At 40.4% G+C, this 18,697-nt stretch overlaps 1 protein-coding gene across 5 annotated transcripts in view; it reads right to left on the bottom strand.

Moving 5' to 3' along the window:
• Positions 1-18,697, bottom strand: part of MITF (melanocyte inducing transcription factor) — a 112,507-nt gene that overhangs the window by 9,015 nt on the left and 84,795 nt on the right. For 2 of the 5 annotated variants that reach the window (XM_082321591.1, XM_082321594.1), the window contains exons 3-7: positions 12,686-12,913; positions 11,471-11,554; positions 9,988-10,083; positions 4,086-4,203; positions 804-878 (exon numbers count right to left, since the gene is read on the bottom strand). In XM_082321591.1, the coding sequence (XP_082177717.1) occupies positions 804-878; positions 4,086-4,203; positions 9,988-10,083; positions 11,471-11,554; positions 12,686-12,913 (601 nt within the window). The remainder of the gene's footprint in view (positions 1-803; positions 879-4,085; positions 4,204-9,987; positions 10,084-11,470; positions 11,555-12,685; positions 12,914-18,697) is intronic. The other 3 variants (XM_082321592.1, XM_082321593.1, XM_082321595.1) reach the window with 3 other exon arrangements.

Here is an 18,697-nt window from a genome sequence, read left to right as displayed (position 1 = left end):
CTGAAGTGGCAGAGGTAAACTGAGACTCTAAAAAACCAGACGGCTGTGTTAGTATAGGACTCAATTGAGAAGAGAGTGTTTTCCTAGGGAAAAGCATCACAGACAAATTCAGAGACAAAAATTTAGATGCTCAAGGAAATCCCAAAGCATGAAAAGGGACAAAACGTAAAATCTCTTTTTTAAAGTACTCTTCCAGATGCAACACTTTGAGGATCCAAAAGTCAAACGTAAATACCAATTTTCCTGCATTAGCTTTTCATGCTTCTGAATAGCTCAAGGCATGAAACGGGTCCTTTTTTCTAGTAATATAAAGTATAAAAGGACAACTTAAGGATCTTTTAAGTCATAAGATGCTCATTATTCTAAAATGTTTTTTTTTTCCAACTTGGAAATATGCGTTCCCTTCAAAAACGGAATTTATAAAATTGCCACATTGAGGACGCGCACTGATGTTAAAGTCACAAATTGACCACATATCTAAGACTTTAGATTAATTAAAAAAAAAAAGGGGGGGGGGGGCAGCAAAACCATGTAAGATGGATTTGTTAAAAGCAACTGGGTCAAATGCTCTTCCCAGTAATTCCATTGATAACAACGACCCAATCACTTGGCTAAATTCAGTAGTAGATTTAAGCACACATTTCACAAGACTTCCAGATATTTGATCTATGAGCATAACATAATGAACTGGTACTATATACTACATGCAGTCTCTCATTCAGATTTAAAACACCAGCATTTGAACACTTAATACCTAAAATCATTACTAGAATTGGTGCAAAATGCAAAGAACCAAAACTTACTCAAGTTGTGATTGTCTTTCTTTTGCCTCTCCTTAGCCAACGCTCTCGCTTCTGACTCTGTAGGAAAAATACATGCTGAGCATGTGAATGAAGTAATTAGAAATAAAGTAATTTAAACACAATGTGAAGTAATTAGAAATAAAGTAATTTAAACACAATGTTTCTGTCTGTGAAACATTTGCGCAGGAAGCCTGATCAATATTTGTCAAACCAATTATTATACCCCTTCCAACAAGTGGGAAGGGCCTGTATAGTAAGCTGTAATTGCCAAAACACAATGCTGGTGTTGAACTTCACCCCTGCACCTGCGGAGCATCTCTTCCCACACTTCCCATACTGACTTCCGTGACGAGAACCTTTCCCACGGAGGCCCTGATTCAGCAAGGTATCTGAGGACAACACACTGCTGAAATTCAACATACCTTCTCCTACGTTTACATACAGCTGGCACGCTTACGTACAACACAGAAGCTGAACCAGAGGAACAGCATGCTTATTGCATTGCTACCTGCACAGGATGTGAAGCAGTCAGGAGTCAGAGGCTCTACTCACCGGAATTAAGGCTATGTCCTTTTGTGGCACGTGCATGCACATCACCGTAAGACTCAAGGTCTCTAAGTGACCTATTAAAAATACTGTATTTTCCAGCTACACTGCCTGTTCTCATTATATGAAAAAAAGATGAAAAATTCAACACCTTTATTAGCAATATTGTTAGAAAACAATGGTCCTTGCTTCAGGAAAAGCAAAAAGAAAAATGACGACAACCATGCTGCATGTCACTTGTCTCCTCAACTCAGAACTGCTCTTAACCTTGCTCCACACATTTATTATTGGACTTCAGCATGCAATAGTTCAGGAAAAGCATAACTAAATTTGTTATTTTCAGTTCTTATTTGATCTTACATTTCTCAAGCAATTTTAATTACTTTTTTGTTTGCTCTATCTCTTTTAGTTTTTAAAAAGGGTGAGGTCATTAATCCTTGCCTTGTTGCATTTAAATGTCAAAACCAGCAAGCATTATTTAGTTTTGCAGTCAGTAAGCGAACATGTGATCTATTATCACACAGTCCATTATGGGAACAAAACCCCTCACTCATTCCAACAAGTTTCTTTCCTATCTTCTTTTATTTTTATGGAATATGGTTTATGTCCCACCCAATTCAAAATAACAGGTCATAAGGGTTTCCCTTGGAGTACTCAAAGTTGACTACTTCACTACTTAGAATACAGAGCTACCCCAATATTACATGCAGTATAGCAAGACATCTATGCTAGGCTCCCAAAGGAGCCCAAAAAAAGCTGAAACACTATTGCATGTCCCAGTGAAATTTGGGCTTAATCTGACATTGCCTTGTGAAACAGATAAGAGGTTTGGTAAGGCCAAAACCGATGGAAACTGTACTCCTGGATGAGCAGGATTCCCATTAAATGCTTCAGTAACTACAGCTGAGAACTCACAATCATCATCAACATCAGATGCTGGAATAATAGATTTGACTTTTGTTGGTTCTTTGTAATTTTGATATTTATACAGTAGGATGGAGAAAGGTTTCTGACAAATGCTAGACTTAAATATTGCAAGCTCTCTCCAGCCTAGTTCCAACAGCAAAATCAGGAAAAGGAGAACCAAAAGACTCCTGCCTGCAATAACATGCTGATTTTAAAAATCACTGGCTGTCAGAAAGCACCATCACTAGTGCTTTCTGCACAAAGGCTTGGCCAGATCAATGTCAAAGTGACCACTGTTAAATTTGAGTTTAATTCCTAAAGCTCTCCTAAATTAAATGCAATCCGCTAGCATATATTTTGAACAGAAAAAGCACTCATCTAGATTGTTTCTCTGTATGGGTGAATGTAGCATATAGACATTTAAGTTTGTTCAGGTCTATTTTGATGTACTGAGGACTTCCATAATACCACTTCACTCACTAATTTCCCCTCTCTTTCTACCTTCTTTGCCTGAAGTCTTAAACAATGATCTGCAGTGAATCCACCAGCCTGGACATCTGACAAGTTAGTGTGCAGACTACAGCCACCTTTAACTTTCTATAATCGAGGCAATGAAACTGTCTGTAATGCAGGACTTTGAGTAGTTCTCATCCCCTCCCACCCTCCTTTTAACATAGTTCCATCACTGAACAAGCCTTTCTTTTTCTAGCAGCCACAAATCATTGTGCAGTTTGTGTGTCTTCATTTGGTGCGGAACTCAAATTTTGTGCAGTCATATAAATGCAAATATCCACCAGCTCAGAGATGTGGCATTTCCTCCTGAGAAGCTGACTCCTGGGCTATTAAAACTGCTCTACTTAAACTAATTCCTGCCCAGAACCTGCTTTGCAACTGAGTCAGCCTATGAGTTTTCACAACAGAAACCCAGAAAGACAACAGGCAAGAAAGAAACTATGCCTCCAACATACTACATACAGCATGACTCCCTGTTGGGCTTATGAACAGCCATTTCTGGGTATTAAGATGGTTTTGTCATCAGTTCAGGAATGGATCTCCATTTGTTCCTCCTGTGGACAAGCCTGCCTTGTATACTGTACCCTACATGCGGTTATATCCTTTCAAGTGAAGCAGAACAGCAAAAATAAAACATGCTTGAGAATACAGAACTTATTTCTTTCCTCAAGCTATTCAGCTCCTGTACACATGTGCTTGAGAGGAAGAGGCTTTTAATGTCCCCCTTCCCTCCCCCTGCCTCCCAGAGCACTCCTGGAAGAAATGACATGACAAGAAGTTTACAGGATACTTCATTTTCATCTTAATTTAAGAGATGCATATTCTCTCTCGAGTGCCTAATTTTACATTTAATAGGATCTAGGTGTCCAGATTTCATATTACAACAGGCTATTTGTTTATTACTGCGCTCCCCTACTAGAGTGAAGCCTCAACATGTAGCATTCCTCAACATGAATCCCACAGAGACTCCAGATGTGAAGTTGTTAAAGTTTGGTGTTGTTAGAGTAAACAATAAGCCCAAACTAGAAAACAGCTATGGAAGAGATGCACAGAAGCTTCCTGTGACACAGTTTTCAATGTGCAGATTTCACTCTACAGCTAGGGCCTTTATCTTAATTTGTCACTGTGAACACACATATGCCCACACATGAACACAACTGCATTGCAGGCTAATACGTCTGCTAAAAAACGGTCTGCAAAGAAAAAAAGTAACTATTCATCCACATGTTCTTTCTTATAACAGAAATTATGTCCAATATCACCTCAATTCAAAACAATTATACTACTGCCCCAAGGTGGTATTACAGACATATTTACCTGTGAGCTCCCTTTTTATATTAGGAAGATTAGCTGGACATGAGTTGCTGATGTTTAGTCCTGGAGGAGGCATGCTTTGGTTGCCATAAAGGTCAATCAAATTGCCAGACACAGGCAACTGGAAAAGATAAACAAGGAAAAGAATCATTTGTTTTGCCCTTATGAAAGGCTTTGAACAGAAGAACAGAGTTGGGATATGCTAAGAAACCTGTGCTCTTTTCCATGTGCAAACAGAGCGTGCAATAAGGTCAGCAAAAGTCACAGATATGCATGGGCATGAGGAGTAAAACACCTACATTGGGAAAATTCTGTCTTCTCAAGAATATGCAGACAGAGAATATGCAGAAGAGGTAACATGCTGACAATATTGCTGTATTGTTGCTCCTTATTTGTCAGTGAAACTATTACCTCTGTACCCCCATCATTTCTTTTACTCAAAAAATCTGAAAGAGCCTACAGAACACTCCTGGAGGAAGCCCCCATTTTTCCAGCAATATGTGAGTGAAAGTACTTAGCAAGTTGTCACATGCTTGAGGGAGAACACTGTATTAATCAATCACATTTTTCATGTGATTTAAAAACTACCTACACAGAAAACATTTAAGTTTACTTTAACTTACATAACAAGGACACACACCAGTAGGAGGAAGATTATTTTGACATTAAGTTTCCTCAATTACTTGTTCATTCTGCTATTCTTATTTAGGTATGTTTAAGCAAGCAGATTTATACAGAACTAGGATAGTATTCCAACAAGACTTATCAAAGTTATCCCTTTAAATTGAAACATATTTAAAGAAGTTTATCCTGAGTGGATTATTTTACCCATCTCTTTTGTTTTCTAACTAGGTTTCAAATAGACAGGTATAAACCACTTTGATATCTTATCTGAGTAGCAATACTTATCATTGTTGCTGCAAAGAAAATCAATCCCTCCAAGACACTGATCCTGCAGAGATTAGAGTATTAACTTTACACCCATGTAAATACTGCTGTTGAATACAACGGAGTGAGTCACAGCCTGGACTATTAAACTCCTACTGACCGTCCTTTGGTCCTTGCCAGACTGAGACCCAAGGGAATTTCTCTGCCCTCTGGAGCTACCATAAGAAGCAAAGAAGCAAAGTTGATGTGCATCCATTGAAGTACCACCATCTAGAAGCCATGCTGATACTTGTCTTGAACAAGACAGCGGCCAACAACAAAAATTAAGTCCCCTGACTCAATCTTTAAGTGACAGAGGAAAAACATAACTGAATTCTCACCAAGATCCAGCCTTACAATTCCTAGCCCTCCCCTTAGCTCTTAAATGCAATATAAAAAAAAGATCAAAAAAAAGTAACATCTATAATAAATCTAAGGTCACAGCTGTCCATCACAGACTATGGTCCAAGTTGTGACGCATCTGCATTAATGTCAGGGTGACTGCGCTCTCTCTCTCTCTCACTGCTCTATAAGGCTGACCCTTGGATCTTTTGGCCCCTCAAATGCATCCACGACAGAGGCACAGCAATAGTGTCATACACCCTTCTGACTTGGATGCGCTTTTTCTATTCATGCTCCTAAGCATGGAGAGAGCACAAAGAACTTGTTTGTAGCCCAAGAACTTGAAGTTCAGAACCAGACATGTGAAATCTAATCAGGAATTTCAGGGAATAAAAAAAAAAAAAAAAATAAAAAAAAAAAAGTTTTTTTTTTCTTCAGAAATCTAGAAACTAGAATCTTGAAGCCTGGGTAAAGCAGCGAGGATATAATTAAACACGGAGAACAGTCAAGGTCACCAAGCTGCTTTACTTACTGCAAGATGGACCCTGCTTGTTACAACGGGTTTGTGATTTTTTTTCCCCTCCCTCCAAAGGTGTCAACACTGTGCCAGATTTCCGTGCAAATAAATGGGACCTGTGCAAGCAATCACCACAAAAGGGGAATGTAATGCAGGCAGCAGCTGCTGAATGTGCATGCTGAAGTCCTGCAGAAATTGCAAGCACCATACCAAGAGCTGTGCAACAACAAAAGCACGAGCACTGCCGATGCAGCATTAGCTAAATAAAGGAAGAAGAAGGGAGAAATTTGCACAGCTGATAAACATTGCAGGTTTGCATGTACACATGAATGCTTATCAAGGAAATTTACATTAGAGGTAGATGCCAACAATATCAGTTTAAATCAGTGATCCATAACCAAAGAGATGGATCGGCTTCTTTCTTTGATTACTTTTCCCAGCAAGCTGAACTCCACAGGTCAGCACTTCAGTTCTAACTTTTTACTACAAGTGTGACTACGTGTATGGTCCACGCTCAGTATGAGCCTCTGAGAGGCCTCTTCTCCATGATGGCTGCAAGTCACATCTTTGGGACTAACTTTATACAACCCCTTTCACCTGAAAAATATAAAGTGCATACAACACTTCAGCTCATATCACATGGCTAAAATACCTGCAGTTAAAGACAAGTTAAAATTGAGGCACATCCTCTGTTCCCAATTCTATTCCAGGTCTCAGAGGAACAAAAATTAGTTGACTTGTAAGGTAAGACCAATCATTATTAGTGCAGTGTTCAGGGAACTGGAAAGGGGAGAGGTCCCCTATGCTGAGGGCATTGGTTTGAGATGGACAAGTTGGCAGTACTGTGAGCACACAAAGTAGTCACTAGGCTGAAATGGGGGGGGGGGGGGGGGGGGGGGACAAAACCAAACCAAAAAAACCAGAAGAGACTTATAATGGACACAATGCAGCAACACCTGGCATTTATTTCAAATGCCTCCTATTGGAAGAAACTGGAAAAAATTAAATGTTTGCAAACATTTCAGCTCTAATTTATTAAGACAGTCAAGCCTTTCATCCCTTTCTCCAAATACAAAGTAATGGGAAAAATGTTCAAAACTCCCCATTTCATTGAGAAGATGCGAGTCTCAAAACTGAGAAAGACATGGAATTTGATGTCCTTTTTCTGGTGCTAGGAAGGCTCCTTCCCTGCCTTCACCGAACTATAGCATCTTTCCAACTTAAATATGCTTCCTTTAAGGCTTTGTTAGCTACTTCTGGCTAAGAAGAAATTTAAATACAGCATCATTCAGATCATCCACCTTTACTCTCCCAAAAAATAAATGAAGGAAGAGTGGCTTATGCCAGGCTTAGCTTGTTGTCTTCATTGAAACAGCATGGTCTAAAAAGCCTTCATTCATGAGATTTCTTATTTCTCGACCTTGGCTTCACCAGGTGCACAAACAAATTACTGCTTTTACATAACAAATTTCAAATACGGTAATTATTACTGCAGACTCATCATAGTGTACATTCAGGGGAGTCTGAGGCTTTCCTTTCTCCTCCACTACTCCAACAAACAAGCACCCACATTCAGGTCATTCAGGCTCTGTATAAATCATTGAGACATCAGCTGTGTGATCAACAAGGCTGTTTCTAAGGTATCAGTACACACTGGGAAGGATTCTGTTCCCCAGCTCGTGCAGCCAACGTATTGTGCTGTTCCCTTACCGACAAGCACACACTCAGCGACAGTCCCTGAAATAAGACTCCTCTCTACTTCTGGAGTTTAACTTCCACAGGAAAGTCACATTTAGGAGTGGAGCTGCACATACTCACACGGCTTTCCATGTCACACACTTGCTAGAAATTGATTAGTTGGATGAATTAGTTGTCATTTCAACTTGGCATACAAGAGTAGCAATTCAATTACCAGGTAATAGCTATGCAGAAAACCCTCTCGGCAAACTAGTGACCATTTTGTGATACCTTTCACCACAGAAGCAAAGCCAGTTAACTTGTGACCCAATACCAAAGTTTACAAACACTTCCATAAGCAGTTGATTGCAACAAGCCCTTTTCAATTAAGAGGTACTTGGAAACTTCCCTTAGGTTGCTCTAAACAGAAATCTCTGATTTTGCTTATCAATTAAGTACTGTTACCAAATGTAACAAACTGGCCCTTTTATTCTTTGTTGGTTATGGAACAATAGCAGCCTTTGTGGTAGTCTCAGCATAGCTATTTATAGGTTGTGTCTCTTTAGAGACCATTTCCTCTCTTGATTTCTTCCACCTCTACTTAGCTCAGTCTACAGACCTTAATTCCTTATGAGTAAAATGTTGTGTATTTTAAGAGCTAAATCCTGTTCCAAAAGAAAAGTGTCTGTTACATCAGGTTCCTTTTTTTTTTCCCCAAACCAATTGTTGGGAAACATTGTTCAATTTCCATCTCTTCAGGATTGGTATCAGGTTAATTCAGAGACTGAAATATGCTTTTTGCCTTCAGCAATTTGACTGTATTAGTAAAGAAGTCTTAATTCTACTATCCCATAACCTTATTTTACAGGCTTCACCACATACAGTGGACAATTTATGAAATTTCACAACAAATGTGGAGCAGGCAGCCTTTACAAGGTTTGTCATCATGCAGAAAGCAGGAGGGATGCAGACTACCCTAAAAATTGACTACATGGACTCCTTCCACCAAAAGCGTGCAGAGTACCATTACGTCCTTGCCTGGAAGCAAAGAGCCACTGCTGGGGTCCCTGTGAAGTAAGAGAGGAAGAAAAGCACAAAGAAATCCAAGTCCCCTCTAATTTAATGGGTCCCAGTCCAACGGAACCTCAGAGAAAGGACTCCAGAAGAACCTGAACCCTCAATTAAAAAAGAATAACTATCTCGAAAACTATCTTTCCATGGGTTTTTAAGGTTTCCTCTCAAACTCCAGGACAGATGCACTTTTCAAGTAATCTCAGATTAGCAGAAAATTCATTCTTTCTGGTAGAACTCTGCAGTTATTTCTCTGTCTACTCAAAGGGCACTGTTTAGCGAGGGGCGCTGGTGGGCCGTTTCCTACGGCACGCACCACGTCTCCGAGAGGGCTGCGGGAATCTGTGGGAGCATAGGACTAGGCTAACATGACATCAGGCGACTACTGTCAGCAAATGTAAACCTGTGCTACAAAAATCGATGCTATGTGGTAAGCTGTAAATTTTGGCATTAGATAAAAAAGAAACAGATACCAGCACTGGCAGACATTTACTCAGCCAGATGTAACAGTACTTAAGCCTAAGACAAAAAAAACTCACTGGAGCTACCCTCCACAAAAGATGAAAATAAGATTATGCCAGAAGTACAATTATATTAATGCTTGTAGCAATGTGAACCAGCAAACAGAAAAGCAACTCGGAGGTAACATGCAACATCCCTTGCTCACCAACTTTCGCACCTCCGTGTTCTTGTCTTCTGTCACAGGCTTCCTACGTCCCCTTCCCCTGTTTAGTTTTTAAGCTTCTTTATTCTTTCCGTGTTTGTTCGTTTTGAAAGCTGTTTTTTTAACTCTTTTTTTCCTCCTAAATTTTTTAACATCTTTGCTGTCATCTAGCTAGGGGCTTCTCTCCATTTGCAATCAGGTTAAGCTAAAGGTATGATGTCAGCTAACAGTTAGACTAGAGCAGCTTTGGATAGGGATGCTAACACATGCTTGAGTGTGGCATACAATTTCTTACTTGAACATGAAAAGATACAGGAACCTGGGGTGCCAGAGGTTCCATCTAGCCCTTCTGAAGCCAAGTGTAATGGCCATGGCGATCTTTAATATCGATGGGTATGAGCTCACTCCTGTTACACCAGTTCACTCCTCTGTTACAATCCTCTCACTGACTAACCTGACTTTGAAATAAGAAAAGCAAAATTGTCCTTTGTATTCCCTCGACCTGACTCCAGCTTGTGTTTTTAAATTCTTATTTTTCCGTTGCAACTGTATGCCTTAAACTCTTCAAAGCAAACCTAATTATTGTCTATGGGACAATAGAATAACTACTTAATTGCTCAGAGAAAAAGTCATGCTACAGTTTTGCATCCTCTCAAGGAAAGACAATTAGACTTAACAGGGAAACCAACTGGAAAGGACCACTGTACCGTATTTGCCATTTGCAGGGCTGGGTCCATCAAGCCAAGGATTTCTTCATTGTAACTTGACTCCAGACTAATTATGTCATCGATCACATCATCCATCTGTGGCAGAAAAGGTGAACAAAGAAAAACAAACCAGTTATCAAAACCACTAGGATACAGAGGCCTGACAAAGCACTTCAGCCACACAGTGGCTCTCTGCAGCACGGGCCCAAGCAGAGGTGCTTGTCCAGTTTTGCCACACTCCAAATCCAATCAGCCATGACTCCCTCTATTCAGCCAAGACAGTCAGGTCATGACAAAGCTAAGGCTTCATGATCTAATCTACTCCTCCCAGCAGCAGTTACCCTGCGCTACCTGCCCACAGACACGCTGCTTCTCCCAGGTTCAGCAGAGCAGAGAGCTCCCTGTAAAATAAGCTACGCTAACCACGTGAATCCCTCTCACCCGTGCAGCACTGCTTGCCTACCCCCCACCTCTTGCCTCTAGCTGTGGGGTCAAAACCCGCGTACAGGCAGTAATGCCCAAGGCCCTGACACCTGCAGGGGAAGGAGAGGGAACAAAGGCTTGCTGCTGGGTGACAGGCTACCTGCCCTTGACAACAGAATCCATTGGATTCACATCCCGCACACACCCTCCCAGGAAGCACCACCCAACAGCAGCTCGGAGGTGATTTTAGGTGGTGCAAGCCATCTTCTTGCTGGGGCTGGGCTCAAAGGTGCCTCCATAAGCTCCTGCACCATTGGGAGAAACAGAGCCCTCCAAAGCACCCGTGCAGGTGCTCCGAACTGTCCTGCAGGACTATTTCCTTTTTGCTCACTATAAAAAAGGAACTTAAATGACAGTCATCTACAAAATCAATGCATAATGCTGATGGTAGAAATAGTAGCGTATGGAATTTTTGTTATCAGCTCCAGAAAGTGTGATCAGAACGAATTACACTGACTGATAGTGAGAGCAAGAAAGGAACTAACAGTTATAGCCCATATCCAAAGTCTTATTACTAGAAATAAAAACCCCTTAGTTTAAAACAAACAAACAAACAAACAAAAAGAAACAAAAACAAACAAAAAAAAACCCCAAAACTACTGAGGACAAATTACCATGGATGGATTAAATCCTTCTCATATTTTTTTACATGCAAGTGTGATCTGCATAGAAATGTGGTCTTGGAAACTATCAGGACAAGAACACATACATGCAGTCTTGGAAAAACAGCATTAGAAAAGAGTTCCTGAAGTGAGACCTTAAAGCATGGTTGGTATGTTCTTCTGCTATAGTGTTACAGTGCTAGAAAAGCACTAGCCCTCTTCGGATGTCTTAATGCACTTTTGACATCAATGCTAATAACATTGTTTTGTTCCTTAAATACATCTTATATTCAACTTCTTAAAGACACTACGGGGCAAGTTTATTCTTCAACATAACTTCAAAGAAACATGCTCATTAGAAAGGGGACCTGTGCTCCAACTCCTGTGTCATCCAGTACCTGCATGCATGATGCTCGTGAGTGTGTATTCAGAGCCGGGCACTCACTCTCAACCCTGCTTTGCTCTTCAAATTTATAAAATCCCTGCAGAAATAAAAAGGAAAAAAAGAAGGGAAGAAAAAAAAAAAAAGAAAAAAAAAAAAAAAAAGAAAAAGCAAAGCATGGATCTGAGTTCACGGCACAGTCTCAGTCCCAAAAAGAGCACAATTGAAACAGTGTCATGCACACACGTGCCTGATGACACAACAAAGTGAAGCTGTAAATATCTTGAGGAAAAAAAAGATTTGGGTACAACTGGGATGATAGGATGGAACTACGTGATTTTCATTTCTTTTGAAGCTATGGAGCACAACTAATTTCTCTTGCATGTGCAGAATATGTTCTGTAATAACTGTTTCTCAAAATTGCATAACGTTGTCCTCACAGAGTGCATCTGTATTAAAAATCTGGCACAAAGGCTCGAGGGGGGAGGATGGGGACACACAAGGAGCTCTACAATTGTCTCCCATTTGTCATATTACAAAAATATTGACATGATTCTTACACTTGTTAACATCTTTCAAATCATTTTCCTTTGGCACCTGAGCACACATGTAACATCCAACTAAGTTTTTGCCAGCAAAGATTAAGACAAGGTTGCGAAGGACTTCTAGGCATAGGCTAGCGAAGTCTTATATTTGCGGCACTGAGCTCATCATGAAACAGCAATCAGTAACATTTTAGGGTGTATTAGCTGGGACAATCTGGCCTTCCAGCTAAGCAAGAGACTTGCTCATATTTTGCTGTAAAAACACCAAAAATATCTCAAAAAGCTTTGTGTTTTTCAGTTATTTTTGCTATGCTCTTTGCTCTTTCTACACGAATGAGCCATAAATAACATTATTGCAGAAAGCTACAGCTTACAAAACTGCTTTGTATTCTCCAAAGTTCACTGCGAGCATCAAAGGGGGGGGGGTAGTTTTAATAAGCATAAGCTAGCTAAAATATCTCAAAAAAAGAGGAAGTTAGAGGGACTTTTTTTTGCCAGAACGTTCTATGAAAATAATATATATTAATTGGGCAGACACAGAGGTAGTAGTTGCATTTTCAAAGTGAACAGTTCAGAAAAGAAGATAAACATAACATCTTAACAATGAGCAAATATGGTTCAAACCAGAAAGAAAGCAGATAGAAATTCCATTTTACTGAAGAATATGCACAGCAAGAGCGTATTACCTCTTTCTCACAGTTGGAGTTAAGGGTAAGCATAGCCATTGGACTGTTGGGTGCGCTGCTTCCAGTTCCAGGCGGCATGACATGATCACCGGGCTGGTTTGGACATGGCAGGCTCAGGGCTTGGTTGGCATGTTTATTTGCTAGAGTGGTAGAGAGGTACTGCTTTACCTGCTGCCGCTGGGCTTGCTGAATATGGTACTTGGTTGGATTCTCAAGGTGAGTCTGCACCTGTATGACACAATTTTAAAAGTGCTTTATTGTTTTACAACATCGTTATACGTGCCATCGATTTGAGCTATACATTTTTTACATATATACCAGCTAAGCGTTTGACTTAAAGTACAAACCTGTGCAGCTCCAAGGAAGTCAACAGCACTCCACTAATTCACATTTGGTGGCAAGAAATCAGTTTATGAGCTAGTGTTTCAATAACTGACTTATTAAGGGTAAACCAAGAGGTTCCACTTATTTTTCTACAACATGAGATTTCTCACTTAAGACCAACGCTCAGGTTTTCCAGTTTATACAGATACTCCAGAACAGACGGTTCTCCGTTCAGACCTTTAGTACACGACATTTAATTTTCACTAAAATATGGAGGAAACAAGTCATGCTGCAGGACTCATTTTACTTGTTAGTAGCTACCAATTAAAACTAAAGAGTATGGATTGCTATCCTTTATCGGATGGCAAGTAACAGAGAGATCAAAAGGTTTGTTGTTGGTTTTTTAGGTCTTGGGTGATTTTGGTTTTGTTTTGTTTTTAAAAGTAACACATTGATTAAAAAAAGGAATACACCATTTTTTTGCCTACAAGTTATTTATATCTCAGATATATAGCCTAAATCATATACAAATAAGACAGCCTGTTTATAAACACATTATGCAAATAAGATGCAAGAAAAGAAGTGTTTCAGTTCAGATCAATCACTGTCCTCAGCAACAGCTATTTTTGTATTTAAGATAAACTTTTCAGTACTTGGAAGGTTTTTTTTATACACAAAATACGAAAAACCTCATACTGAGCTATTCTCGCGCACCCTAAATAAGCAAGGGAAGAAAGGCAGGTTTTTTCCATGCAAAATTTTCACCATATCCTGGAAACTCTTTGTCACCTTTCTTTGATCATTAATATCTTTATTGGAAGGCAGAAAACAAACCAAAATATAATAATACTCTGAGAAGTTTTTTTGTTTTAAAACAGTTCCATTAAAGTGACTTTTGCTGTTACAAGTGACCATGCATGTTCCCCACTTATTTTTCTGGAAGAAATTTAATAAAGCATACTAGATACCAGAGAAAAAGGATTTCCTGTATAATGTAAGCTTTCTTAGCACAGCTTTTAAAATAAATCTGCAATAACAACTCACCTGGTAATGATTATACTCAAGCATTTCCAGCATACTACTTGTAGGTTGCGAGAGAAGCGACTGCAATATCCTTTGCTCTATGCTACTTCAGTTTGACGAATTCACATATGGAAGCACCATAAACAAGCTACCCCAAAACAGCAGAAGAAACTTGAATGCCACTGCTCAGACTTATAGTAACCTACGCTAATTAGCCATGCATGTAGAGAAACAAGCAGTTCACACAGGGGCTCTTCTTGGAAGCTATGCAAGTTTAGCCCTAAGTATTGGTATTATTTTTTTCCCCCGGCTTTGACGTCATGCTTTTTCATAAACATAAAAGGACCTTTTAAGTGATGGGCTATCAAAGTCAGATTGACAGTTCGCTCAAGGCTAATTCGCTATTCATCTTTCGTTCCAGTCGTACTAATAGACAATGGTATTTTTCTTTAGCAGTAAGGTTAAAAGTTTGTAAGTACAGAGTAAGAAATAACTGAACAAATGCCCTCCAAGCCTAACGCATATCCCCCAGCAGTGGGGTGCACTGGATAAACTCACGCGGCTACAAAGTCCTATCTTCAGCTTCCAGGCGCAGCAGTCCACTGCCCTGGCCACGCAGCCACCAATCCACTCAGGACCTGCAGCTGAACACAAAGGACCTGAAAAAGCTCTACCATGTCCTCAGCCTCCCTGGTGCTTCAGAGCCCATTAATTCTGTCCCAACCTACAGCTGGAAGAGGCTTTCCAGTTCAGGAACGGTTGACAATGGGCTAAAGCATCTCCCAAATACACTTATCTGCACTTGTACACAGTCATGATACTGTGCACACTCCCTACACCTTCCAGAACTTACTTTTTCTTTCTGTCCAACTCCTTGACAAAAGCTTGTACAGCATCAAAAGCATCAAAAAGCTTGTACAGGCATCAAAAGCTGCTCAACTTGCATTATTTTCCAAAGTCTCTGCTGCACAGGGAAGCACACTTAAGATAGCGTTTCTAGAGAGTTTAATCTGGTTTGTTGCACTAAATCACAAGACGACACAATACAGAAGTCTGCTGTGATAACTACAGCACTTGCTTTGTCAGTCCCAAACTGTGTTATCCATTTTCCTATCACCAGTGGTAAGAGTTACGCTACCCAGATAAGTCTATTTTTCACTTAAATTTTCACCTTCTGAGTAGATAAAGTTATCGGTAAACGAGTTATTTTCATAACACTTATCTTTGAATATGTTATTTTAAAACCAAGCTCTACTTGTCTGACAGAATTTGCACATTTCTTTTCCTCCACAAGCATCAGATACCACGGCTTTTCTCCCTCAACCCTGCCAGGGCGATGGGAAAGAACAAAGCCTCTCCTCCCGGCGCCGGTCTCTTACCCACCCTCCACGCTCCCAGGAGAGGGAGCGGCAAAATTCCAAGATCCACATCTCAACTGTGCATCATCAAATATTATATTATTTATAATATATACTAATACACTGAACTGACTCCACTACATGTCAAGTTTTGAAACACACACTCCCTAACTGACACAGGATTTTTGTTGTCAAAACATGTACTTATTTCACAAGAACATACTTTCCCCAAGATTTTGTTGTATTATCCTACATTAGAATAGCTTGTGTTATTTTGCTACTCCATATTTTTTTTTTAAATGGGCTGTGCTGCCCTTGGTATGCCAGGGAAGGCAAGAGAAAAAAAAAAAAAAAAAAAAAAAAGTTGTGAACCTTAAATAAAGGAGCTGCATTCTTTCTCAAACTTTTAAGTTGCAGATTTTTACTTAATACAGAAGTGTAACTATTCTCTCAGAATTTTAATCTTGCTGAGAAGTGCATCCTCTTCGGTACAGGGCAACAGATTTCAGCTGCAGTTTTAGAAGCTGCTGCCTGCTTTTTTCTTTTTTCCTTTTTGTGCGCGGGGGGGTGGTAGTGAATCTTTCTTCCTCTTACCGTGACTGTAACATCTAAATAAATATTACTGTATATTTGTGTGCAGCATAACTGCAAAGCCAAAATATAATCTAGTCAGTTTAATTCCTGACGCACCACACAGTTACTTTGGCTCACAGAAAAAGGTATATCCTTCTGCAAGTATTCGGAGCAGAGTTCTCCAGTAGACCACGTTTTCACGCAGAGCCAGCTCTTGCTACACATGGGCAACAAGTGACTGTGAGGAAATTCATTTACTGTCAGGTGTCTGGGCTTCAAATCAGCAGCAGCTGAGAAGATGCTCTATTGCCTTTTCTGGAAAAACCTACCAGAAGAACCGTAGTCATTATACACTAGATATGCACAGTTCTCCAAGGACGCGTCACCTTCTCACACAAGTACAGTAGCGAACCGAAGAACACAGAGCACTGCCTTTGCTGACGTTAAATTGCTCTGAAATGATGCAAAGGAGAGATTCAGGGACTGAACGTTTCCTTTTAATTCACAGCTGCTCAAACATACTTTCCCATTTGAATACAAGAACATACAATTATTCTCCGAATGGAGAAGAATGTGACCTAACTATTCCCACCCTGCATGTCAGTGCAACAAGGACAGGAGATCCCACAGGATAGAAACAGCTTCACACACATTCCTTCTTGGACAGACATACCAGTTTCAACTAGCCTTGCTCTGGTCAAGCGTGAGGCCCGACAGTCTACACCGAAGGCATCGGAGAAACTCCAGTGTGATTCTTCATTGTGTCACTTACTGCCCGCTCGAGCTGCCTCACTAGATCCATCATTGAAATCTGGTGGGGACTAGCTTTCTGAACTCAGTGCTTTTTGTTGAGACTAACTCTGTCTCTGGCCTAGAACATCCTTGTCTGCGGTCTCTACATCAAAGAGAGCCCAAATGTGCCTACTTGGGCAAATGCCCTGAGATGTACCAGTCACAGTCATGCTGTAGATAAGCCATAAATCAGTCTTACTTTTTGACAAAATATCTCACAAGCAAAGAGCTGCAAAGCAAACCATAAAACGAAATGCCACTACCCCAAATTTGAAGCTATGAATAAAAGCTTTGACTTAATTAAGATCTAATTTTGGTCCTCAGCCCGTTCTTGCCTTTGGGATAAAGAACAGTTCTTGCTGTTCTTCCAAATTCATGAGACAAAGTGCAAGATGACAATTTATTGGTTTGGATATACTCCCTAAGAAATGCGTCTGAATAGGGACATGCAAGAAAAACAGAGCAACTTGAAACTGAATCCTCTGGATCTCCAACCATCTATCTCCAGGAATCTCAACCCAAGCTTTGGTGTAACATTACTAAACTGAGTAGAACATTGTTTTTTGGGCATTTTCCTATTAGCAAGCAAGAAGCAATGGAAGTATCACCTGCAGAACTCTGGAAATCATTTAAGACAAGATGACAGAAACAGCTAAATTTATCACACCACGGTAACAGAAGAACTTGGCTACAAGGAACTACAGATCAAAGACAGCCAACTGGCAGCCTACACCCTGGATTCAGCAAAGAAACACCTGGAAGAAGGCTGTACTCTCAGTTTGTATTCAAGTACATTTTCAACTTTCTTGCTTATCGAGGTTCTGCTTACATAGGTAATACAGAATAATACTGCCTCAGAAGCAGAGGCCCAGAACTGGTTTCGTGCTAGAACAGCCTCCAATGCCAGCTCAGCAGCATCTCCACTCATCTCCATGGCCTGGCTCCATGCACAGCTAGAACTGCCACTGCATCAGGTACTCCTGCACTACAAGTCTCATGGGACAGCGATCCAAGCTCCCTCAGTTCTTGCCATGCTGACACTGAGCCAGTAAGCTGCTTCTTGAGCTGAAGCACTGAGAAAAGCAGTATAAAGAAATAAGCTTGACCGCATCCATATGTAACCCAGATAAGGCCCTACAAGCCTGAGCTGGGCTGGAAAAGTTTTGGATGGAGCCATGATGATTACTCGGCACTCATCCCTCGCTCTTCGGAGTATCCTGGAGAACAACATTATCTCAAGCATGGGAAAGGCTTTCTCATACCTTCACTAATCTTGACATCTGACTGCTAATTCCAGGGCATACATCCAGTTCAAGTATTTGAGTAGGGGAAAAACAGTTCCTGAGAAGCTGTGTATTTTCTTCCACAACACCGAAACAACAGTAATAACCCATATACATAGAGTAGATTTTTCCCAGCCCTTGGGTCTAGAGTCAATCAAGCAAACATTTAATCAATGGCTTTCACTAGCTTTAAGCATATACACCCTATCAGTGGGAATTTTAGGTGTACTTCAGACCACATTCTTCCAAATCCTTGTATTATATTGCACATCAGTGACAGGACTCCTGAGTACACCCACATACTTCCTTCAATTTGAAAAACTAAAAATGTTTCCCGTTAAGGTGATTGGGGGCTCAGGAATTTAAACACAAAGCATAGCTACGTGCTTAAGCACAAAGCATACGGCTCAAACAGTTCCTCTGTATGAAGCCAACACAAGCAACGGAAACAATACTTGTGATAGTTGCTCCTCCTGTCAAGTCTTGCTGGGAATCACTCAGACTTAATTTACTAATAACTTGCTAATGATGGCAAGAACTTGGAACAGTGCTACGTGGCCACAGAGCAATGCACCCCCACTCCCAGTGGGTATGCATGGACCCAATCCCTTTTGTAGAGGCATACAGGAGAGTTCACTCTCGGGCAGGCACAAGGCAGG

Source organism: Platalea leucorodia (genome assembly GCF_965183815.1).
Source record: "Platalea leucorodia genome assembly, chromosome: 9".
Classification (NCBI taxonomy): domain Eukaryota; kingdom Metazoa; phylum Chordata; class Aves; order Pelecaniformes; family Threskiornithidae; genus Platalea; species Platalea leucorodia.
Note: the sequence above shows the minus strand (reverse complement) of the source record. Positions and strands in the feature narration are given on the sequence as shown.